At 43.2% G+C, this 26,309-nt stretch overlaps 1 protein-coding gene across 1 annotated transcript in view; it reads right to left on the reverse strand.

The window, feature by feature from the left end:
- Positions 1-733: 733 nt before the first annotated feature.
- The window catches only part of gcgra (glucagon receptor a), a 37,304-nt gene continuing 11,728 nt past the window's right edge, over positions 734-26,309 (reverse strand). Inside the window, exons 2-14 of the mRNA XM_035181864.2 lie at positions 12,126-12,273; positions 11,606-11,702; positions 10,568-10,675; positions 9,726-9,820; positions 9,498-9,592; positions 9,174-9,363; positions 8,245-8,404; positions 8,064-8,124; positions 7,378-7,447; positions 5,433-5,521; positions 5,196-5,340; positions 3,927-3,968; positions 734-3,816 (exon numbers count right to left, since the gene is read on the reverse strand). Of these exons, the coding sequence (XP_035037755.1) occupies positions 3,451-3,816; positions 3,927-3,968; positions 5,196-5,340; positions 5,433-5,521; positions 7,378-7,447; positions 8,064-8,124; positions 8,245-8,404; positions 9,174-9,363; positions 9,498-9,592; positions 9,726-9,820; positions 10,568-10,675; positions 11,606-11,702; positions 12,126-12,179 (1,572 nt within the window). The 5' untranslated portion in view covers positions 12,180-12,273 and the 3' untranslated portion in view covers positions 734-3,450. The remainder of the gene's footprint in view (positions 3,817-3,926; positions 3,969-5,195; positions 5,341-5,432; positions 5,522-7,377; positions 7,448-8,063; positions 8,125-8,244; positions 8,405-9,173; positions 9,364-9,497; positions 9,593-9,725; positions 9,821-10,567; positions 10,676-11,605; positions 11,703-12,125; positions 12,274-26,309) is intronic.

The raw sequence follows: 26,309 nt of genomic DNA on the forward strand, positions 1-26,309 counted from the left end.
AATTGGACACTGGTTTAATCTTATTTTACCAGAATATAAAGACAAAAACAGACAAAGCAGCATTTCCTTTTTTTTTTTAACAACAATTTTTAAATGATATTTGGGTTCAGGTTTGGTCAAGTTGGCTGGGTACTTGATATTTCTTATGCTGCTCCACTAAATTCCATTCTGAGCCACACTATATATATTTATATATAGATGCCAGTCTACTGCGCATGTATGGAACTCATGCTCCAGGTGTCCATGATGTCCACGGCCATCTGTGTCTGCCTCTGCAGTGACTGAGGCATAACAGTTGTGAGCTGTGCTATGCCCAGAAAGAATGATTATGTATGACATGTTGGGCACAGTTGAAGGTCAGGTGAAAACTAAACCGTCTCAGAGATCTGGGGGACGTGCTATTGGTCACATTTTCAACACTCCTGGAAAGTGTTGGTAGTTTCACTTCAGCTGTGTAAAGCATGAAAAAAGAGAGAAATTCAACCTCTGGCTCCTTTCTCACCTCTGCACAGCTGGTCAATCATGAGATGAGGTACGTCAGGTCAACTCTTTCATGAAGTACAAAAAATAAAAATTGGTCGGACACAGCCGCACAATCTGACATCAGAGAAGAAGCTGTGATCATCTGTTCTGATGGAGTACACCCCGTTCCAGTTGGTATGAATCAAATGTCAGCTCTTATCCAGCAACTGCAGCCAACATCATAAGAACGCCAAGAAAACTGGTTTGCACATGCGTTTTACTTTTTATTTTAACATTGTGAATGTTCACCAATACAAAAAAAACACAGTTAAAATCCTCTTTCACATACATTGTAATTTATTCTTTCACTAGTTTGGACAAAGTTTGATAAGCGGACACAATATATGATGAACTGTATACACCTGAACACAGTCTTTGCTTTTACTGACAGGTCCCTCACACCACATACACTGTACATAACCACCTTCATGAGAAAATACAGAGGAACCTTCCTGTTTGGGCCTTTTTAGAGAATACATTCAGACAGAACCACTTTGGTCCAGAGAGGGGAGTGACCCAAGCTGCTGGTTTCAAAAAAACATACATGATCACGGCTTCAAATACATGTATTGGTTTGAAATAAAATCTGCAATATACCTATATACACCACTGAACCCTATTTTACTAAAAGTGCACAACATTCCTTTGTTGACGTGTCAATATCCAAACGTGTCTCGTGCCCTGCAGAACATGGACGACACAAATCATTACCTCTGAGCGAGAGCAGTGCCACTGTGTGCATCACACTCCCAGCTCAACTCAGCAGCAGTGTTGAATGTCTGCCTGCTCCATTACAGTCCTCAGCAGGTGTTGATGAAAAACAGCCTCGGTTTGCAATTTCGTTTTATTTTTTTCTAACGTAATTCCCGCCAGCACGTGGCTGCAGTGTAAAATGCACAGAGCTGTTATCGGAAAGAAAAACATGTTGCTGTTGCGCTTCAATTTAACTGTGAACTGCAAAAATAACTGGGAGGAATCACGCTGAGAGCAGCTTCCATTATAAAAACGCAGAGCTGCGTCTTACCATAGGCGTGACTTCTAGGAATGGCCTGCGGTGTGGGGCTCTATGTGTTAGAGTGGGACTGACTCATATCGACCCCTGATCTCTGCGCTCGCTGTGAAGCCTGTTGCACTGTTTTACATCAACCTCTGGCTGCAACCGGTGATTCGACCTACTGTAACACATGCACACATCTGGAATACTGAAACGACACACATTCATACCCAACGGAAAATATACTCTTATATACACACACACACACACACGTTAAACATATGGACAGCAATCAGATAAATCACATATACACACAGTATTTAGCAATTATAAATTAACATTGTGCAAATAGTCATACATACCAAGTTGAGTTAGTTCTGGCAAAATATTCAGCAACTTAAACGTTAACTGATGTTTTTTAAAGAATATTCCCTTTTTCTCAAAAAAAAAATAATAAAAGCAATATATTCAGAAGCAACTGTACCACTGCTAATTTAGTTTTCTTTGTCACTAGCACGCTTACCAGAGGGGATTTGTTCTTCTTACGGGCGCGGAGCTTTGTTCAGTCTCCACAGGCCCCGCGGACACAGAATAAGGCTGAATACTGAACTGTCTGTAGAGGAACTGGCCGCATGCAGCCATTAGCACAGACTCTTTGACTTTTTGGCCTTTGCACAGCGGAGACACTGATGCGATGGCATGGCGCACACGGCTGCATGCACGACAGCTTCTATTTAGCATCGCACACACTCCCTTCTGCCAGAGCTGACATGTTATTTTGAGTCACAGCGTTGAATTCATACTTTATGCATGTGTGCCTTTACAGGTCATGTCTATATGCCGTGTTATTTTAAACCCGTGATTTGAGTGCACACTTCCTATCTGCTTTCATCTCAAGGGTCCATAGCGAGTGATTGTGCACAGGTTCACATCGGGCGTGTGAGTCGGATAACATCTTGATGGTGAGGAGGGAGAGAAAACCTTTAACGGCGCAGAATCACGACGACTCCCCTTGAAAACACACCTGGCACATTTACACGGTCGACAACTGAAACACTCCTGCAGTATTCAAGGTTTAAACCCATGTAAAAAGATTTTTTTTTTATTGTAAAACTGCTAAGCAAGTCAAGCGATCATCACTTTAACTTATTTATAATTCATCCCATACCATCACTTGACCTCTTTTCAGGTCTATACATAAGCCAAGAATGAGAGCAGCTGCCAATTTCCCCTTGGCCCTGGAGGGGGACACTTGAACACCACTGTGGTCACCTTCCTGTGTGAGGTACAGTGGACAGAATGTTTCTTCCTTTTCTGTACATGTTCATCAGAGTCAGTTTGGACATAAACACTAACAGATACCAGAGCAAAAGAAGCAGTGTCCTTCTTCTGGGTCACTTGTTTGGTATTTTTTGTGTATACAGTTCAACGTCCAGTTTGTCTTTAACCTCCAGTACCACAAAAACACACATTTAATACACAGCACAAATGAAAACGGAGGCTTGAGTGAAGACCCTGCGCCCCTTTTTGTCCCTTTGTTGCCGTTGTTGCTATTTGAGGTTTCTGGCTTTTTTTTTTTTTTCTTCTTCGTATTATTTTACAGGGCTTATATCTGCCTTTGAGATTGCGTTGTTGCATTATTCCACATGCAGCAGTTTCTTACACCGTCCGACAAACATCTACAGAAATGCATTCACAAAGCTCACAGCACATTCGGACCCTCAGCGTTGGACGTCTGCCGTGTTTTTTCCCTCTGTTCTCAGGCTGTGGAGAGGGCTGAGTGCTGTTCAGTCTCCCAGTGTCACTGATCCCTGTGCGAAGGCCGCTCTGACAGATGACTCCATCAGCCCGGCTCTTCACAGCCACCCCAGCGCAGTATGTCGGAGCCAGCGCTCAAAGCCCTCCAAGTTTCCTCGCAGAGTTCCCAGAGTCTTTCACAGGTGGCTCTCTGCGTTCTCTCTCCTAGCCTTGTAACACTGCACCTTGTCCGTGAGGCTGATGTCCTCCACCAGGGTGCAGTTGCTGACTGTTCCCTTGTGCAGTGGGGAGGTGCACTGCCCTTCCCCCGCACTGTGCTCCGTGCCGTTATGGCAGCGAGCCACCAGCATGTGCCTCTCCTCGGGGCTGCAGAGTGGAGCGGCGGTTTTGGCGATGTCCGGGAGGTGAGGCAACCGAGAGACGTGGTTCAACAGGCTGCCTGTCTTGGTGTTGGGGGTATTGCTGTAAGTGTGGCGGTATTCCTCCTCGATGTTCCTCCCGAGCTTCCAGCGTTTCCACTTCTTCAGGATCTCGGACTGCACCTGAGGAGAGGATGGAGACGAGTAGATGTTAACAGTTGTGAACCAGGAGAACAGTCAGGGGTCGACAAGATGTTTTTTTATTATTTTTCAGTGCAAATGAAGAGACTCACTTCTTTGTTCACGAAGCAGTACAAGATGGCCACCAACAGACCCTGTGGAGACAGCAAATACGGAGTCAGTCCTCATAATAGCTACTAATATACGATAAAATAGATTCTGGGCAGCAACAGCCAGTGGATATCGAGTCCATGAGTTCGTCGTTTGTTTCTCATGACGATAGTGTCGGAGTTGAGAGACGACATCTACGACATGATTTTTTTCACAAATCGCAGCATTTTGGCTAATCTCTCTGAGCAGCTATCTGGATGTGAATACAGTTTGCATTGTGTTCCGCCTCCTTGCTCTCTGCACTGACTGTTTACCTGACAACCGAAGCCAGCTTGAACGTGATTGGTCCCTTACATACAAATTCTGCACATTCACGTACATCTCAATCTGTTTATAGAGATTAGCAAAACGTGACTCTGGGGCCATGTTCTCACGAGTCCAATTCTTTGGCAACAATGGTCAAATTCAATGCTCACACATGCTCATTATCTTCTGTCTAAAAGTCCCACTACAACTGCACTTGTCTCTATGACTTTGAGATTCTCGTAGCGTCCTCCTCTCCCACGCGCTCCTCCTCAAGGCTGTTCCCCTGCTGGTTGGCTGTAATCGTGACACATGTCATCTGTGTCCCCGTAGCAAAAAAGGTCACTGTCATCATGTCAGTTAACAGCCTCGACAGCACATTATGTTAATGTAATCCCTCCTGACACGGGAGTAAATACAGCACTCCTCAGTTTTCTGAGAGGTTCAAGATAAGCGCAGAGATGCTCAGACTCCTGAACAGATCGCTGAACAAGCCCGTCACTTAGAAGCTGTTAATTTAGTGCAGCACTGACATTTGGGTTTGGTTAAGAGATAATTATAAGTCTGAGCTGTAATTGTGTGTCCAGCTCCACTGTTTAAGATGAACTCAAATTTGAGAACAAAGAGAGTCCCTTAAGTCCTGTTTTATCCTATTAAGGCATGTTTTACCACTTTGTCTCTGACTTTACTCAGTATAGCATTCATTCTTTTTTTTAAAAATGTCATTACAGTGACAATGTGGGGATTTATGGAATCACAAAATATCACATCACTGTCTAGACTCTGAGCCTTCCTGATTTCACTGAAACAACAGAACGTCTGATTCACCGTCTGCTGTAAATGTTCCAAGCCACTTTCGCAATGGGGACTGATGAGTCAGTGTCTTTTCACAAATGATATGTGGCATTCTTTTGGTAAGTGAAAGTCATAACTGATGCTTTTAGTTTGAGTTCTTCTCAGAGTCCGACCTGGAAGGATGAGAGGAAGAGGTCGATGAAGAGCTTGGTGAGACGCAAACTGATGGTGGTCTTGGTAGATTCGTCCGTCACAAAGATGAAGACCACCTGATGGATACCCAGCAGGGGGATCAGGGTTAGAGTCGACTTAGCCAGCCTGAGAGAAAGGAAAGGTACAGGACAGATAAAGAGAATAAAAAACAACAGTGTACAGTTCACGGAAAAAAGCGCTTCAATGTTTGAACTCACCTGATCTTGTAATCGGTGTATCTCATTTGGTGCGCTCGAAGTTTTGACACAAGAATTTTAATGATATGGATGAAGATGAGGAAGTTGATCTGTGAGGGACAGAGACACCAGCGTTGATAAACACAGGTTCAATTGCATGTATAACAGATTTCAAAATGACAATTCATCCCTTTTAAGATCCAGTATTTTCTCAGTTTAACAAATGTGTTGTCATGCAGAATATTTTGGTTTGAAAAAATATTTCCAGATATACAGAATTTGAACAAAGAAAAACTCAGAGATAAATAACACAATACCTCAGATGAAACCAAAACTATCTACATGAAATAACACCACCAGTGCTAAATTTAAAAAAAAGGAAACGTGTTTGTTATATATAATGTTTGAACGCAACAAGGGCTTCCTGTTTTCAGGAAACCTTTTCACAGCAGTTGGCATTTCAAGAAGTAGTGGTGTTCTCCTGATGAGAATTACTCATGATGTGACCTTTTTATTAACAACCAAGTTATGGATAATTTACAGAAGGATGAGAGAAGGAAGTGAAGCTGTGCCTAGGTTGTACATATAATTAAAGTCTAGGATTATTATGAAAGAAACGGCTGCTTGCTCTTTGAATTGTATTGTGTTAGATTGTGTTTCGATTATGTTTTGTTCTGTAAAACTGGTCGAAATAAAAAATGACCAAACAAGTGCATGTAATTCAACATTAGCCCACTTTGTACCATTTTGAAAAATGAAAACACAACTTGCATTAATAAAGACGAGTATTTTAACCACATGCTATAAAAGCCACATCCCTTGCCTGCAAAATTACAAGCACACTTCTACATAATCTATACACACAATACATGCACGTAAATGTCTACATCTCCTACATATCACATTATATCATATTTTATATATTTGTATAAACTATGATTGTTGAATTTGTGGAAGTTGCAGTAATTACTTGGGAAAGCCACATGTGCGCGCACACACACACACACACACACACACACACACACACACACACACACACACACACACACACACACACAGAGGGAAACAGTGAAACGGGAACCAGCCCTCCCATCCCTGCGACAACTCAAACACAGGAATTCCTGTGAGATACAAGCCACTTAGCAGGATGATTAATGCATGGAAAAAATGCTGGCATGCCTGTGTAATTGACCTGACATAAGAGCCATGACAAATCTGACTTGTATGAAGGATCAGGACCGACCTGTGCAGGGCTCACCTACAACAAAAGGTCTGGTCACAGAATGGGTAGAGAGCAGCTACATTGTGCAGTTACAAAAAGATATATCATGTTTCACTTATCCAGAAACCTTTTGACTCTGAACATGTTTCCCAGATGTTGGGCCCAAAGCACAGATGGTCTTTTATACTTTATGAATAAATGAGGTGTGTTTAATATTAGAGCAGTGTATCAATGGAAAAGGAAATGCTGGGCAGGGTGGGACGTGCACAAATGTGTATATATATGGTTCTTTTGTTAAGAAAAATCATTGCACACCTCACACGTACATAGAAATATGCATTGAGGAATTCATCGCATGGGTATGCTTGATTTTGCATTTTGTATAAATGTAAGAAAGCATAAAACAGTTATATAACTTTTTTTAATTTTGCAGTTACTGCCAAGTATGAACTGATATGTTGCTTGACAAAGGTATTTTTTTGTAAAATTATGTAAAATTATGCAAAATTTGTCAAAAAGAAAATCCCAATTTAAAAAAAGTTGAAAATAGATATTCAATGTAGTCCATTCAAACTGAATGTTTTTCTTAGATCACATGACACATTTCAGTAAAAAGTTTATTCGTGTAATGTTAGATTTTCCCATCATTTTAAAATACAGGGAGAAACTAAAATGTTTTTCAGTGTATGGTCAGAAAATGCAGGAGACAGAGAAATGGAATGAGAAGAAGGACGAGGAAATTACCACAACTGCCAGCAGAATTGGGGAACGTATGATCCACCAGTAATTCATGTCTATGTTTTGCCCCCAGCACCTGAAAGAGAAAAGCAGCGATTGAAACATGCATCAAAAGAATCCCCCCCATAGCTCCCATGCTTTTAGACGTGGCTCGTCCTGTAACACATTTTTATCAGCTCTTTCTAAAACAGAAACTGGCTGATGACGGGGGAGCACAACACTACTGTGGGTTTTTAAAGCATGTGTTTATGGTTAAGAGGGTGTGGCCTTAAAATCTCCTTCACCTCATTTACTGTGTATATATGCCAGACCCTACGAGACGGCATGACAGAGATTTTAGGCGCTAGACATTATCATGAACTATCATGGCTGCCCAAACACAACTTCCGTTCTGCACAGTTTCCATATTTGGCATCCTGCACAAAATTAAACATGTCTGTGGGAAATGTTCAATTGCAGCCAACTCCTCACATCGCAATTATGTGTTAAATTGGCCATGAGCTGTATCAACACTCATACATTTAGGATGAAGAGCGTCTGCCATGTGGTGCAGTTACGGTTGAGAAATCAACAAGGATGAGCTCAAACGTAAAATGTTTGGCAGGCTCTCGTTTCGACTACAGGAAGAGAAGTGACGGAAAGAATGAGAGGGAGAGAGAGGGAGAGAGGGAGAGAGCACTGTGGAAACTTACTCTTGATTTTCATACAGATATTTAGCTATCACCCAGGGCACAAGGAATATCAACGGAGTACCTGCGAAGAAAAGAGAATCGTCATTTCACACTTTATCTGCGCTTTCTTTTTGATGCAGATATTTGATCGTTACAGAAAACATAACGAACTTGCATCCACGGACTTATTACTCCCGCTCACCCCAGCCGATGCACAGGTAGATTTTGAAGTAGTTCCTCTCGGTGAACACGGTGATCACCAGCAGGTTGTGGAGGTAGATGCCCTCCACCAGCAGCCAGTAGGTGTTGGCCATGATGCTGTATTGCATCATCACCACGGCGATGCGACAGCTAACTGTTATCTGCAAGACAGCGGCGAGGTTTATTTTACCAGAGTGTCGGGCTGTGTGATGTTCAGCGTTATTTAGTTTGCGGATGATGTGAGTGGTGAGATGCAGCAGATGGGAGCAGCTCCTTCTGCCGCCGGGACTTTGTGCCCACAGTGTGCAGATTGTAAAACAGCAGCGTCTTTAACCTCAGCCTCATCCAGCTGTCCCCCATGACCAACGAAAGAACCCATAGATTTTCGGTGTAGATCCAGATCAGGAGGTGGATTCAGGATTTATTTTTTCATGTGTGCTGTCTTGAATTTAAAGTCGGTTTCATAAGGGAACGGCTGGGCCTTGGCAGAGGTATGCTCTCTGCTGAGGGTCCAATTACTTGGTTTTAATGTTTTACATACATCATCATTATGGTCATTCAATTTTGCAGGATTGTGCAGCCTTGAGTGCCTTTTTAGTTTTGTTCTGTTTTGCCAAATTCTGAGGGACTTTCAATGAGGCAAATAACAGAAGGGTCATCTAATATGGGAAGGAAAACAACTTTAGTAAGGGTAACACTAAACCCCTGAAACAAAAAGAGGATTTTTATCCTATCGATTTGACCCACATACATTTATATAAGAAACGCAATTTAATTCCTTATTTTTGTGGAGACTGAGATATAAATTTCAAGACACAAAACAAAATAATTACGGAAAATAAATCACAATTTGTATACGGTCTCTTAATGGTCTCTGTAAAACACTGTCCTTTACAGCTTGTTGTTTATCTGCAGATCACTCGCACTGACCTCATTGTTGACCAGCAGCTCCACTGGGGGCATAGACGCCCGAGGGAATTCCTGCTCCTGGTCCCTGCTGAGGTCCTGCGATGTGATGTTGGCCACCAGCAGAGCGTCTTTGATGAGGATTGACAGCGCTCGCAGGATGAAGGAGGCAAACAGATTCATGTGGATGTTGTTCCTCATGCAGTGCAGCTTCCTAATGAGAGGATAAAAAAAGAGCAAAAACACTGGTACAAACCACTACAACCACTATTTCCACTTTGTGCTTTGTTTGATGTGGAATCAACTGTGGTAGCAATCAACTGGAATTCATATGAAAAACCTCATTACCTGAAGAATATGAGGATACCGAGCGCCAGCACCAAAGCCACCAGAGATAAGGAATACCCCACTGTGTACATGATCCGGATGTGGCCATAGTACTGCTGCAATTTAATACAAATACAAACATGGACTTTTAGGCTTTTTCTGTCTTTCATTTGAGAGGTAATATCTGTCAGAGGTTTAGTTCTTCAAACAGTGAGTCTGTGATGTTTGATTTAGAGATCATTCTCTTACCTTCCTTGGATTATTGGAGTCACACTCGCTGGTATTCTTCGTAGCCACCCACTGGCCGTTTGCGTCACATTCCTGATACACCATACCGTGCTGAACTACACACACATACACACACACAGCAGAGTGAACGGCTATGCTTGTTAGGACATTGCATTGACTTCCATTTTTACAACCTAAGTTGAAATGTGACCTTAACATTAACGAGTTCATGCCCACCTCTAACCTGACCTAAATTAACATCTATTGGTGTCACTCAGGCTACATCCATACTACTACATTTTCAATTTAAAACAAACGATCTCGGTCCACATGAAAGTTTTAGCTCCACAACCTCTGTCCATTCTAACACACCTGTACCATGTGCCACTTTGAACAGGAAGCACATACAATGAACAAGAAACAATAATAAGGACGGGAGAATTTCTTTTATTGGACTGACGACGAGGTGGAGCGGTTAATGTTTACAACTGTGTGCGAGTCATGACTGATGAGAACCGGTCAGCAAAGGAATGTGTGTGACTTGGTCATTGTTTCCTAATGTCTCTGTTTTTGTCCGTCCATACTTCAATGCAGACCCAAAGTTTTAAAACTAAAACGGGACCAGCGTTTCCAATCATTTCTGTTTTGGGGCTTGAAGCCCCGGAGCAGTAGAAGGCGTAAACGTAGAAACAGCGATGCATTTCAAAACTAAAGTGAGGGCCAGCCAAAATATCCTCACTTAATTTGTACATAAGTACAAGTAAACACACACACCGGACAGCTATCTTTCTCTGCAGGATATTTAAAGTTACTCTGGATCAACTCCCAATCAGCATCTGTCTACTAACCCACATGTCTCTTACCTTCATGGTACCATGGCAGATACCACGGACATGGCACGCTCACAGTGGTGTTGGGGACTCCATCGGGCCAACAGGCGTAATTGTCAAACGTCCTGTTGCACACGAGGCCTGGGGATAGAAAAAGAAAAAATATGAAATACAGGAGGGATTAGTGGTCTCCAGTTTGTGGTTTACAGTCGCATATCTTTGAAGTGATGGATACTGGTAATCATTAGTGTCTTTCATCTTGACTGCAGAGTCCCCCATTGCTGACCGCCCTCTTATAGCACACCTTTCATCTTCATAATAGAGGAAGTAAAGATTGCTGGCTGTTGGGTGTATGGGCAGGTGGATGTTCAGATGTATGATGTGTTCGGTCTCATCTCCTCTGCACCTGCTAATTTGCCATAATACTCATGTGGTGACAGGAAGGCTATGTGAGTACTGCAGAGTGGGGGAGTGGAGTTTTTGTTGCACGGGGAGGGAAGCTGACTTTTTGAACGGTTGGGCAAACAATGTCTGTCCCACAAGCAGAAAACATGCGAACGCCTGATGGGCAGCATTTGGTACAAAGACCTAACTAACTATTGCCTATAATCCTGTATTAAAAAGCAGCCAGGGTAAATACACCGCCACCAACCAGTGCACTTTCAGTCTACTTACACTTTTTCCAGATCATGATTTGTTGTGATCTTGACCTTTGACCCCCGAAATTTGAAAGGATCCTCTCAAGCCGTTTTGTGACATGACCTCCAGGTAAAATCCAGAGAATTGACTACGGAGTTTTCCTTTCACACATGCACAACACAGCTGGAGTTTACTTTTTGCACAGACTCGTAACAACACAACAGCAACAAATCCTCAGACAGAGACAGGAAGTATTAACTCTGCTCCGTAGATCTAGTGATCATGTTTACAGCACCGACACCGTCATCAGCTATGATCAGCACAATGGGTCCGGCCACAGGTCGTCGGCGCAGAGGCATACAAATTATAACTTTCAATACTATAGGAAAGTGGTTATGGTGCAACGTCTGTTATGTTAAATATTTGGCTCACCGGTGCTCGGCGGGTCTCGGCTATTGTTGCGATCACACTCCTCCATGTACAACTTCAAACTCTCCTTCAGCTTATCCAGGGTGGCGGCAGGAGACACCTGAGGAAACACACGTACGATGTCGGTTTTAGCAGAAGGGCCCATTATTCATCCACTTGATGTAGTGTAAGAAAAATGTTGGGAATGTGAGCCCCACTCAAGTGAACACAGGTGCATAAACTGCATTTGGCATTCATCTGTTTAAATTCACATCTTGTTTTCAGCAGCTGTATCAGCCCATCCTCAAACTAGTGCTGCAATCCATCATAATGACACTGCTCTACTCTAATGTGTTGTCACAAAGGAGGGGGCGTGTCCTTTTGTATGGAAAGACTGATATATTGTGCAGCCTAACACTCAGGTCATTAACAGATAGTTTGTTTAGGCTTCGACAGGACGTCTCTCTGGATTGTTTCAGAAACCGCGGTTTGTGTGTCTGTGTGTGTGTGTGTGTGTGTGTGTGTTTGTGCTCTCGGGACCCACCTGGACGCTGCAGGAGACGACGAGCGTTGCCAAAAGGAGGAACAGCCGTGACATCCCTTTTTCCTGCTGTTGGTGCTGGGAGGGAAAATTGCAGGATGGGGAAGAGTTTTCACCTCATAAGGGGGCTTATCTACGCTCACCACACTGCCTGCATGACACAGAGACACAGAATCCATTAAAGCTCATTGCAAACACACAACTTATTACCTCAGGCCCCGAACCAGAGGATCAAAACAGGAAAAGGCTGGGTCATATATCTATCGCACTTCAGTAACGCCAAGAGCTGAGGGCATGCAGAGGATAAACAAAGAGAAAATGTTAGTGTGACTTTGAAGGTAGAAAAGCCTTCTCATTAGAAAAAGATTTAAAAAAGATATCCTGATCAGTTCAATTCACATCCAGGCCATGGCAACGGGTAAAGAGGTATATAGGTGAACGGTGCATGAGATGGACGACCCGGAAGCACGTTGTCTAGAGCATCAAGAGAGGAGCCCAAAAACCTCCAGGAAACACTGTTTGTGCCATCAGTCAGACTGCTGTGGCTCGGCAGGGCTGCACTTACTCAGTGACTCACAGTTGGCGGCTGTCCACCCTCATCTTAAAGCCCGGTGGTGTTCTGGTTGAGCGTATGTCAGTGTGTGCCAGAGGTCACTCACCTGCGCATCGATCGGTGCCGCAAAACTCCCCGCGGGAGATTTGCTCGAAGCGGGAGAACGGAACGAAATCTGAAACGTTTCTGCAAAAAACACCTTGACCATGGAAACATTTTTGGCTAAAACGTTTCAAATTCCATTCTGTTCCAGTCTCGTGGCGGGGGAGGAGGGACTCGTGCTGGTGTGTTTTGGGGGTTTCTTTTTGTTTACCGGGGACGTGGTATTTGCTCAGGAGATAAGAGCGCAGTGTGTCAGGACAGATGTCTGTGATGTGCGTGGCAGAGAAAGCGTCTGTTCGAAATCAAAGACTTTCTCAGTCTGGGTTTTTACTGAACATGTCAACAAGCTCGTGAAGTCTCGGCTGAAGACGACGCCAGCAGCTTTCGGTCACAATCTAAACGTCTGCTCTATATATTACAAAACTCTATGGGGCCGACTTCAGATCATATCGCAAACAAACAGCCTTACTGTCTAAATGGCCGGTTCAGTGTAATGACCAGGATGCAGTAACCATTAGCAATAGTACATAGTGACTGATTGCCCCCGGCGCCCAAGGGATCGGAGATACTCTTGTCAAGTCTGACATCAGATCAGTGTGGGTCCAGCTGAGATCACAGAAATGACTTTCCTGCCTTTGACACCATCAGACGCACAGAAGTCCCAACTCTTACTGGCAAAATAAGAGGTTTTAAACAAACAAACGGCTCCCATTGAAACACCCCCACAGCGTCTGTTACGGCTCATTATGAAGTTTAACGTATGCCAACCACATCTTCATGTGAAACCGACGAATGCTTCACGTTAGTGGCAAGAAAACATAAACTGTCGGATGTTAATTCCATTTCAAAGAAGACTATCAGATCAGTTCTTACCAAGGAAAGTGATCAGGCATCGTTCTGAGAGTGAATCATGTTCAAGCATGAGTCCGAGCTGAGAACAGAGGCTGACACACGTGTGGCTGAGCACATGGTCCTGCTTACGGCACAAGTGTTTGCCAAGGGTTGCCCTCCTCTCTCTCTCTCTCTCTCTCTCTCTCTTTCTCTTTCTCTCACTCTCTCTCTCACACACACCAGCCGGTCTGCATGCGACACTTTCTGCAACTTAGCACCAAGTAGGAGCAATGATTAACCAGATTCAGAGTAGAGGGAGAGAGAAATGGGGAGAGGGGGAATGCCAAAGTGAGAGAGAGAAATATGGAGAAGAAAAAGAACAACAGTTTCTCAGCTCTTCTTGGCCCCTGACCCCAGTTTTATGTCCCAACAATAGGAACCCCAGCCAGTACATATTTGTAAAGAAGTTCACACGTAAATTTGAGAACAGCAGATCTTGCAAGATGTTTCTAGGAGCACAATGAGAGACAGATAGAAATGATGGATGAGATTCAGCATTCAGCATTAAAAAAATCACAAGAAAGCCTTCTCTTGTTTAATCCTTTACTCCAAACTGTTCCTTCCTCTTCACCTCCATCAAATCTAGAAAATCTTCACATCCCAGTTGTGGCAGTTTTCCGCTCTGATGCATCTGCATCATTTTAGCTGAAACATCACTGCATGCCCGGCAGCTGAGCACAAAATGAGGCTTTCCCTAGAACGAACACGCATTCCTCAAAAACAGCACAAAGTTGCCACAACGGGGGATTATTAAAAAGACGCACCCTGGAGCCATGAGCTCGTTCAGCTCTCACGCTTTATTTGTACGGATTTGTCACTTACAATATGTGTGCTCACACGTTAGACACAGGGCGATGGGAATCACATCGGCCTTTAGGTGGTAGCAGCAGGAGTAGAAGTAATGTGATTGGAGGTGTGAGATTTGGCTCGTGTATTCTGCCGTTGTGATATCCTCCCTCTGTGGATCCAGACCGAGCGAGGTCCTCTGGAACACGCATCGCATTCCAGGAAATAACCCGGAGCTTTTCTCACTGTTGCTGCACATCTGATTTAGGAGGTGTCACACCGGCAGAACCAGAGGGACTTCTTTGTTTGTTTGAGCTTGTTTCCTAACAAGCTACAGAGAAATGTTTCTCTGCATATGGATGCGTCCAATGTGTGAAAAATTATCTACCGTTGATGCTTTGCCTGGGATCTTTTTATTGATACTTGTGAAATAATAAAAATGTTAAACAACAGTTAATAAATCCCATGGTCATCGCTGCTTTCGATTGAAAGGACAGAGCCTTTTGTTTGAATAATACATTTTATTTTATTTTTGTTATGACAATCGCAAATGAATGACGGCAATTCCCTGTGCTCTGTGTTCAAGTGCATGTCGGACAGCTCGATACAATGGCCACTAACAAATACTGTTGTTTGCTGGAGAGTACTTACCTTTCATTTGATTACACCGTCTCACAAATAAAATTACAAAAGGAGGAGCATGCGTGCATGAATGCGGGGGTGGGGGGGGAGCGACCGGGATTAAAAACAAACCTCTTAGAAAACACAATAACTGTCCAGCTCAGAGAAAAACGCCCCTGAGCAGCGATCTATCACGTTGCAACTTTTTCCAGATGCAGAGGATCTAGCTATTGTTAAGACAAAATCCTGCTGCCATCTTCTTTGAGGCCAAAGTGCATCTATAAAAGTAACGTCCACTAATCCGGCTTTGTTTCGGAACAGAGCCATCAATCGAGTAGATTATCATTAAGGTGAACATGCAGCACAGCCAAAGCCAAAGCGAAGCATGTGTGCCCCTGGGCTGTCGATGTTTCTCTGAGCCTGACACCGCTGTATGACAGCATCACTATCTGTGTGCTGGGGGTGAAGCAGAGTTCAGAGGAGACGCCCTGTGACCCTGCAGCTGCGGGGATTATAGGACATGGTTTAAACGTGGGCAATGCATGCTGCATGACTAACCTGATCTTCATTCAGACAGAACACTAATCTGTAAGTGTGTAAATGCTTCATCAATATATCATTTCCTCTGTGGGACTCTCCAGCTAATGTCCTGCTCAGCAAACGTAGATTCATTTTTTGCTTCAGTAGGTGATATCTCCAGTTATATGTTTTTTTTCTTCTTAAAAAAACAAAATAGATTTACATTACACGACAGAATCCGATTGAGGTCATGGCAACAGTTTAATATCTAGATGACTAAACAGGAAATCAACCAAAAGCTTCCTGCTGATGTTCTACTTCACCAAAAGTCATGTCAGCACGAATAAAAGCAGATCTGTTTGATTTGAGGTTGCAGCATAAAAATGTGACCAGAAGCACCTGGGTTCTGTCTGTGGTGGAAAGTCCGTCCGCTGTAAAGATAAAAAAATTCTCAAATCGAAGAGGAAACTTTCCCTCAACTGACTTCTTGACTCTCTAAACATACATCAACTCTATGAGCATCAGTCTGCTGCATAATTATAACATGATGTGTCTGTGTAGAACGGTAAATAAACTGGATCTTTGCTTTTCTCTGAAAAATGAGGATCTGGGACCTTCATTATACTGCTCATCAGTGTGATTTAATGGAAATGGCTTTTCTCTCAACCAGCTCCTGATACTGTTTTCTTTCTTTCTGCGGGTTTCTTCAAGTGTGACTGACGGATGTCTGTGATTCTATGTGAATCTAAAAAGAAGAGCTTCCTATTCTGAGAGTCTACTGTCACGATCTGAAGAATACTATGGATGTGGTCGATCGCTGGAAAGCATTTTTACTTCCCAAATGCATTCTAGCCGAATTTCAGCCACTCCCCTGAAATTCATTCAGGCCACACCAAACTTCACACATTCATAGATACCAGTTACCTAAATGTGCCTGATTCTTTTCATCGAGATCCATAAACTATTTCCTGGGGTAAATGTAGGAAAATGTTGCCAGACCCACACCACATCCTTCCACAAAATTTCATGGAAATCCATAAAGTAGGATTTGAATTATTTTGCTAACAGACGAACACAGCCTCTATCCTGGGGTGCTGAACATAAATGCACATGGAAAGCTGAACAAGCTAATATTTTTCCTGTTAAGACAAAAAATAAATCCCCCATTCGCATTAGAGTTGCATTAAAAGCCCCAAACGAAAGGTCAGAAAAAGCCAACTGTGTCTCTTTCGCAACATATTCCAGGCCGTGGCTGTGAGGGACAGTGCCCCCCCCCCCCTGTTAAAACATGGTGTACACTCCTCACTCGCTCACAACCAATTACCCATCCTCAGTGGGGTTGTAGACTAAATTGGTCAGTGTCTGTCAGTGGGATTTAGTTGTCGGGTCTGCCGCATTTGTTAGGGGACACAACACGCACAGCTCGGCTAATTGTGTGCTGCCTGCTGGCGTTTCTCTGCGGTTTGAATAAAAAAGGCTGAAGTCTGAGGTTGTGCTCTGTCGCTTCCACACACACGTCCACATTTTACACTTCTCCATGGTGCAATGAATATGATAATTTTGATTCAATCAGGGAAGTGCCCATTTTTCCGCAACGGTAAAATATTCCACACCGGGGATTAAGCTGCTTTCACATGCACACATTACAAAGATGTGCTCCAAAAAATTCTAGGGACATTGGACTTCACCAAATATGCAAGTCAAATACGTCAGTCGGAACACTGCATAATATTTTCTCAATGCTTCCCACTTGATTATATGTTAAAAAAAATCTGCTTTTTGACCGGGAAATTCACGGCCGCGGGAAAATAATCACATGTTTTTCAGTTATTTCACTGCCCACAGTTTCTACCTTCTCCAAAATCTGTAAAAATACAGGGAATCAGTAAAGTGTTTGATTATTCATCACCCAAAGATATTTTCTCTGCAGGGAGGAAAAACAGTGTTTACAGCCTCCACTCAGAATGTAAAAGTTCTTTTGCTCTGGCCGACATCCTAGTCACACTCTTATTCTTTGACGTGGACTTGAAAGGGACCTGGTTGTGTCTTTGTATTCATATGTGCGGTGCTGCCAAAATTGCATGGAGGACCACTTCAGCATTTATTTTACCGAAAGAGAAAATAGAATATTTCAGAACCATTTGAAATTCATGGGCAATTTTTCTATTTTCCGATCATCAAGCAAATGTCGAGCAAGAGAAACAATAAAAACAAATGGCGTGGTCAATGTTGTCATATCGACATTTAAGGTGGATTGATTGAAAAAAAGATCCAAGAAAAGATTCCATCTTAAAAGTTGCCAGAAGCTTTTGACTAACGCAGTGAATTTAATGTTTTCTAGCAATCTTATGTTAATAAGTGAAGATGAAAAGACAGAAAAACACAATTTAATTAATTTACTCATGACGGTTTCTTTCTTTCTTTCTTTCATTACAAGCCACAACTAAAGCGTCTGCATTGGTGCGTTCGAGTACTCAAACAAATTACACGTCATCTCAGTATTATAAAGATGTACGGAAAGCCTCAAAAGCAGCGATTCGGATTTCAGCAGCTGTGAGATGTGTCTGACCTGAGAGCCGCTCAAAGTGTTTGTCAGCGACCCCGTCACAGTGTGGGAGAGCGGTTCAGAGTGCTCCGCCGACTGTGATCCTCTCCTCGGTGTCCATTGTTCATGTGTGTTTTTGGCAAACATTCACATTTCCCATTCAGAGGGCACATGTGATGAACGTGGGAGGGAAACGATGACAAACAGCGGAGATGCACCTGTATTGTGTGAGAGTGAGTGTATCGCGCTTTACTGTGGTTTACATGAGCATGTGTGTGGGAAGTGTTTAGACGTTTCATGCACTCTTTCATGAGTTGAGTTGGACGTACTTACTGTACCTGATCCCCACAGGGAGTTACCAAGTTCACCATCCCACACTTTCTGCTGCATTCATGACTCTTCATGCTGTTTTCAGACATTGAAGTCCAGATATTTTTCCTGAAATTATCCAGAGGGGCTGTATGCGAGAACACAAATGTCCGAGAGAGAGTTTCTGTGGACTTTCTCCTCCTGGACCGCATTTGGAACACACAACAGACGCAAAAATGAAAAATAGAAAAAGAAGAGAAATATCTCCGGATGAAAAAGTGGAGCCATACACGAAGATGACACCAAGGAAGATGTCAGGAGAGCTTTAGGTGATGAGGACAGACGCCAGTGTTGATGTGCTGCTCCCCTGAACGCTCCAGATATTTCTGTCCTGTTGTTAACGCTTCTGAGCGTACAGTCTCCTGCTGCCCTGTGCATGTGTGAAAGGTAACCTCAGGAGAAGGTCTAATTCTCCAGACATCCTCCGGACGTCATGTTTGAAAACAGCTTAACTCAGGATGAAAAAGTACCCGAAGATGTCAACTTGGAGACACGTCTCAATTATTCACCTATTTCATCAATAAACTGTCTTCTGCAAGTCCGAGGTTTAGAAATGGAATGTGTGCCTCCCTCCAAATCCTACATCATCCGGCTTCATGTGTTTATTCCAGTCGATATGCACTCTCAAGAGTTGACTCTCCAGCTCCTGCGTCACTTTCCTCGCAGGAGAATTTATTTGATGGTGCAGCCAGGATCGTGCACTTTATCACACAATCGTCCAAATGTCCATTATACAGAGCACACTGCTTTTCAAGAGAGGATGTATTAATCATGAGCCGAGCCGGGCCGATCACACCTCCCGAAATCAGGAGGTTTCCAACTGGGCCACAGCCTCGGACCACAAAAGGAAAAGAGACTGAGATTTCAAACCTCATTTTGAAACAATAGTATGATTACAGCCCAGCAGGTTCAGCAAAGAGCGGGGACCCCCTCATTCTGCAGATAGCGTCTGTGGTCTCAGCTTGACGGGAGCTCAAAGCTTATTTGACTGTTGTGCTTTGCTGATATTCACTGACCCAGCTGGCTCAGAGATGACGGGGAAAGAACTTGAGAAAATATCAACATCACCTCATCGCTCTGTGCAGCTCTCAGTGTTTCTCTGGTAATCCACCTGCACCAACTGCAGAGCTTATGTTTAGTTTAGATCTCCGTAGCCATGGAGTTGGCCTGTGCAGCGTCCCACACTGCTGGAAACACTGGACACGCATGTGGTAAAACATATGTGAAGTCTTTACAGTACAGGTCTGGAATCACACACCAAGAAACGTCTGAACCACAACATCTGCAACCGCATCGATAAGTCAGTCGTATCATAAACTAAACCCACTTGTACATCAATATGATGATTATTATATAACCTGAACCAATTCAGCTCAAACTTCATTCAAGTAAAGCTGTACAAAGTCACCTGGGGCAACAAATGCAAACCAGTAAAATGTGACTGTATATTTCCACATAAAAAACCCAACAGCATCATGAGACCCTAAAGAACTGCTCTGTCACAGTAACACATCTCCCTCTGCTACAAACGAGTGAGCAGAGGTCGAGGCGAACGCAGCAATTTCACCTGTCAACACTTTTGCATGAAAAGTCAAACCCACGGTTTCAGCCGTCTGTGCATTAACACGCTCTGTGCTGGGACAGTTACTTTAAGCTTCTCCTGTGCCAAATCAGAATGGGAAGTTTGTGTGGGGTCAACAGCCTTTTATGGCTAAAAATGTAAACTGTGCTCCAGCAAGTGAGTGACGAAGCGATGCTGCTTTCATTTCACTAAAATATTACGATTAAGACAAGAAGAAGAACGTCTCTGTCAAAGTCCACGCCTCCTCTCGCTCTTTAGATTAGACATCAGCGGCTTTTCTTAAGATGCTCTGACAGAGAACAGCTTCACTTGGTCCGGATAAGAGCTGGAGTTCAGGGACGGGAGCCGCTGTTTGACAAACAAACACTGTTATCAGAGACATGACCACACGATAAAGTCGCCTAATTAAATCACATGGGAACAGAAAACCTTTTACACACACACACACAAAGCGGAGAATAAAAAAACATACCAGAAGTCTCAAATCTGCAGACTTCAAACATCCACTATCAACACTTTAACGGGAAGTTGACAGCAAGATTCTTTCGCTAATGCGATCGCCCATGATTAATGTGTGAGTGTCTGTGTGTGTGTGTGTACACTGTGATGGGCCTGTGAGAAATACCATAAATAGAAATGAGGAAATGAGAACTGAGGCTCATGAACAAAACAAACAATAGAGGAAGAGACAGATAGAGAGCGACAGACGGAGAGGAGATCGACTGATTACTTTCTGTGGAGCCACACTCAAGTGATATTCCCAATACGCTTTCGATTCACACACAGGAAACACCGTGTGGGAGCCGTTTGCAGTGTCCTTACATGATGCTTAATATGTGTGTATATATCTATCTGTGTGCGGCAGAGGAGCTTTATGTTTAATGTTTATGAGGTAACTCCAAATAGAGCAGCTGAATTATTGAGGCACTGGGTAATCCCTATACCATGTTTCAACTATCTTGTATCCGCACCGCTCTATTGTGCAGTGGATAGCGGCAGGCAGTGTTTATGAGCAGTAATCTCCTCTCCCCCCCGAGCTCCTCTACGCAGCTCCGTCGCTCCACTATCGGCCTGGAATTCACCAAACACTTGGAGGTTTGTCACGGCTCTCTGGATCCCATACATAGATATGCAGGGTCTCTTAAACCTTATTTAGGCAGGCGGTTTAGCTCGGGGACGGGGAAAAAAAACAAACCAAACATTTACATCATCAACAGGCGGGAAGCTGCAGGGGGAGAGGACATATTGGTGTTTATGCTCGGCAGGAGAAACGCAGACTTGTAACATGTGAAAAATGCAGTTAACCCTGAAAAACTGTGCAGCAGTCATGATGAGATGAGTCATGGGAGTTTGTCCGTCCTCTGCATTCTTGAGCTTCTTTAAACACACCACACATCTCCTCCTGTGCACCAGATAAGAGAAGCACAATACTTCAGGGACATAACAGATGTGATTTAATTTACCCCATGTTTATATATAAATGATGAATGAATGGCAATATAATGTAGCGAAACATGGCTATAACAATGTTATAATATATTCATTATATAAATACATATAATAAATGTAAAATGTCCTTGTCTCTGCTTACAGCTTCGTTAAAAAGTGTTCATGAGACGATTAAACATCTGATACAGAGTGTGACTCACGTGTGTTGGGGCGAAATAAACAACTATGTTCATTATAATGACATTAAGTGTTCAGTAAGAGTCGGATGCATCTTAATGACACCTTTACGTGACATTTTATGTGTTTGTGTGTTTTTGGATCAGTCCCTATCACTGCAGCATCGTCTAGTTATAATCTAGAGTATCAGGTTTTGGTTAAACACCATTTACGGGATGAGTGCATCGCTGATAATGATCTTTTCCTGTGTGATTTGTTGATAATAACAACGAGCTGAAACAAAAGCAGCCTTATCTTTTAACTTCGGGGAAGAGGATATGATTTACTACTTTGCTCAGACAGATTCTATCGACCTTCTACTTTATGACCTTCAGGCTGCAACGGTGATTCAGGGAGAGATATTACTGTAGTGTGTGTGTGTGTGTGTGTGTGTGTGTGTGTGTGTGTGTGTGTGTGTGTGTGTGTGTGTGTGTGTGTGTGTGTGTGTGTGTGTGTGTGCAGCAGTTACCTAAAACAAATGGTGAGGTTGCGGTTCCTCAGAGCTCACATTAATGTATCGAAAAACATGAATCATTATGAGAGCTTTAAAATATATTTATGCTTATGTTATATAAAATAATGAGTAGATTCTGATGATGAACCAATTATCTCCGTAATGAGACGTCCACAAGGTCTGAGGTTGTAAGTCATCATGTAAAATCTTTCACACTTCCTCACATTGGTCTTGATCTCTCTCGGCTCCTGCCGCTCGGGCCCCTGCTTTTCTTTAATCGCTCATATTCCTCATCTGCGTTATCTCACTTCATTACCTCCTCTTGGCGTCTGTCTCATCCTTAATCTAAATGAACTTGATTCCCTGGTTGCTATACCACTTGGCAGAGGAAGCTGTAACGGCCGCTCCATCATCTCAGCTTTGTACAAGTTCCGCTCTGCCTCTCTCATCTCTCAGACACATGGATACACACACACACATACACTCGCTGCAGGATGATTGCAGACGCTTCAAGCCTTCATTATGTAAACTGTGCCTCAAGTGCGCTGTGATGCTCCCAAAAGGATTTTACTATTTACTTCGCTGCCATTTGTGTTTTTTCACTTGTGGCCGAGCTGACTTGACAAAGACTGCTTGTTGCAACAAGAAAGCAAAAGTGTGTTTAAGCTTAACACCAGTTGTGAGGCGGTGGAAATACTTGTTAATCCGCTACGAGCTGCAGAGAAAAGGCAGAGCCGGCCTCAAGTGTCATTTATTCTCCCGTGAAGAGCTGTATGGGTTCACTTGCTGCAACTGACCCCACTTATGAATGGATCAACCATGCAAACAGTCCGGGTCCCTAAAGCAGATGTTATCTACAGGCATAAATCAGCGCGCTCAGCCTGAGACACAGTAAACAGCCAAAACACAGAGCTGGTCCATGAACGTGAACCGTATCTTTGTCAAATGCTTTCTGGCCTGGTAGTTTTAATTTCAGTCATTCAATCAGGCAGGCGAGACCGATGCAGTGAGGTGAAGTTTACAGACTGTGGAATTACATGTCGCATGTAACTTGGCTGAGGAGAGCTGACGTGCACTGTGCAGCATCGTCATCTCTTCAGCTTTCACGAGAAAAGTGTGGTGCAAGGTAAACGCGAGAATAACGAGTCACGCAACGGCCAGCGGCAGAAAGGGCGAGGTAAGCACAGCGGCGCGGTGGATGTCGGTGTAATACAGGGTCAAGGAAGTGAAGAATATATGTGGAGCCCGCGGTACGTTCTCTTCATAACGCTGCTGCAGTAAAATACACTCCATCGAATATCTATATATAGAACAGGACCTAATAATTTATTATTTTCTACGATAATCACAGACTTTAAAATGTCAGCAAATAAAAGGTTCATCATAGAATTCAGGTCTTCAATTTTCTTTTAAAAGACACACACACACACACACACACACACAAACACACAGCTGAAAATATTCACATCTATGAAGCGGAAATCTTTTTATGTGGAATTAAAATAGCAAAGAACTGAAAATTTATGATTTCAGTTTGACTTTTACTCAGGTTCCATTAAACAACGTCCTGACATTTACCAGTACTTGTTTATGAATTTCAAAGAAACAAAAGAAAGATCCATCAGGCAGAAGTTTCGATGCATCAAATAATCTATTTCAGTTTTATAACAGTAAAACACAGTCAGTGTTTACTGCTCTGTGTACAGTGTGTACTGTAATACAGCTGCAGTTATGTCAGCCTGCAGTAACACGCCTGTTGGAAACCTTCAGTTGGCTGTGTAATGCAGGTAATGTAATCAGCAAACAGAGACTAATTGGGCAGTAAAACAGAAGAGCACACAAGTATATGAATGCACAGAGACAAGCACACATGCTCTTTCATCTCTATCCTTGAGGACCAGCTACTGACTCCATTATCTCCCAAACAAATATGAACCAAAGCATCCAAACCAGCTCTTCCCTGCAGGCTGTAAAACCGACGACGTCTTCTTGAACAACTGACGACCAAAAATAACCCAAAAACCTTTTAGCTCATGATGTCAGAAAGTCTAAAATTGGCTCGGACAGAGACAGAAGGATCCATTCACAGAAACACTGTGCGCAGAGACAACACACTACAGTTGACGTTAATCATTCTCCGAGTTCTTAAACCTCGTAGCCAGAAAGAGTATCTTGTTCCGATTAAAATTCTTGCATCATTACAACATTCAGCGTACTCACACTTCAGCCAGGAAGCCGGTTAGTGGTTTCTTTAAACATTAGCACCAGGTTGACACAGGCGATCGAAGTTTGCATCGCAGCCCGCTCCGTTACTGACCTAATGATCTGTTCCCACTCAGTCCTGTACTTGCTACATGTTGCGTGGTTAAAAAACGTGTGTCGAACCCAAACCCTGCCGACTTCTCAGCTCGATCGAAGCACGAAAACTGCTTTATGACCCATCGCCTGTCGTAAACCGCAAAGAGGCAGCGGTGCCCGAGTGCTTCAAAGCAGAATAATCGAATCTTTCACTCTGCGACATGTAAACTGATGAGAAAATTTAGAATACACATAACATGACCTACAATCTTGAGGTAAAAAATGAATTTAACCCCTTAAAGGCTCTTTCACACTCACTGCAGAATCACTAATGAATATATCTACTTGACAGCTTCTCTAATGAAATGTTAAACCTGGTTTCACTTAGAAAGACTGAAAAGGGGAATACAAAGAGATGAGGGATTTTAAAGATGGGTGGATTCATTTGAATGTTTGTCTTCCACTTGTTCCTACAGTTCGTGATTTCTGTCGAGCCGCAGAAAGAGTCGCTGGATGGATATGAGGCCGTCGTGAGCTTCTGAAAGAAAGGACCCTCAGCAGAGGCCCGTGGAGCATGAATAATACTCCATAGCAGCAGTGTGTTAGTGTGTGATGAATATTTGATGTGTTTAGTTTATGACAACGTGGCTCGGCAAAGGGAGAGGAGCCTGGTTAATGGCAGCTCTTTAAAGGGGAGGAGGAGATGAGGTTTGACAGGAGAGAGCTGCGCAGCCGAGGTGACGGCATGAATCACCGCGCTCAGACACGAAGTGGACTACAGGCAGGTGAGGAGGGGTCGTGAAAGCAAAATAAAAATCCCTGACATTACTCAGTTCTGCGAGCTCTCACAGCGTATGATGAAATGCCAGCAGATGATTCAACTTAGAGAAAATCATCTGTTATATGAATCCTCACCTAGAGGGTTCTGTAACCTGTAACCGCCAAGAACATTATGTTTTCATCAGTGTTTGTTTGTAGATAAATTGGCAGATCCAGAATTTTCTTTTTCCAATTTATTTACAGTGTATCCAACAAGCTATATTCAATCTATGTCGGAATGGCAGTGACGAGTACACAGAGTGAAATAAAATCCGTTTGTGTATGTGCACAACTGCAGCTGAAGCTATGAGGTCTGACTTTCTCCGTGGATGGTAACAACATTATGGACGATAGCGCATGCGGCCGGTAGCGCTGCACACAGCTGTACAATGCAGCACCGGAGCAAAACACCAAGTTCGAGATCTCTTATGTTATCATGAGAAGTGTAAAGAAATATTTTGGTTCTTTATGGAACTGAATGAGGCAGGACAAATAAGAATATGGCGGGCCGCCAGCATCTAGATTAGGACTGGGAAACACTGCTTTGACATCTCGAGATAAGGGATAAGGGCAAGTAGCCTTGGGATAGGTTTGTGCTGCCAGACCGCCCTCGTAGTTTGTTTGTTACCTCCACCAAGGAGGTTCTATTTTTGTCTCCATTAGCTTGTTTGTCTTTCTGTTATTTATCAGGATTACTCCAAAATTTGGTGGAAGGATGCGGTTCGGATCAGGAAGGAGCCCATTTAAGTTTTGGTGTGGATCCGCATAGCTTTTTAATCATTTTGAGTTTTTTAACATTTTCATTGACTTCTCGTGGATCTTGATGAAAATAATCAGGCATGTTTAGAAGACTGATATTAATGTATGTGTGCAATTTTTGTGCAGATCGAAATAATATGATCCAGTGGATTTAACTGCGGTTTCACGAGGGAACTGTCGGACATTCTAGTTCTTAAATGTTATTGTTAAACCAAATGACTTCA

The sequence above is a fragment of the Hippoglossus stenolepis genome, chromosome 16, assembly GCF_022539355.2.
Source record: "Hippoglossus stenolepis isolate QCI-W04-F060 chromosome 16, HSTE1.2, whole genome shotgun sequence".
NCBI lineage: Eukaryota > Metazoa > Chordata > Actinopteri > Pleuronectiformes > Pleuronectidae > Hippoglossus > Hippoglossus stenolepis.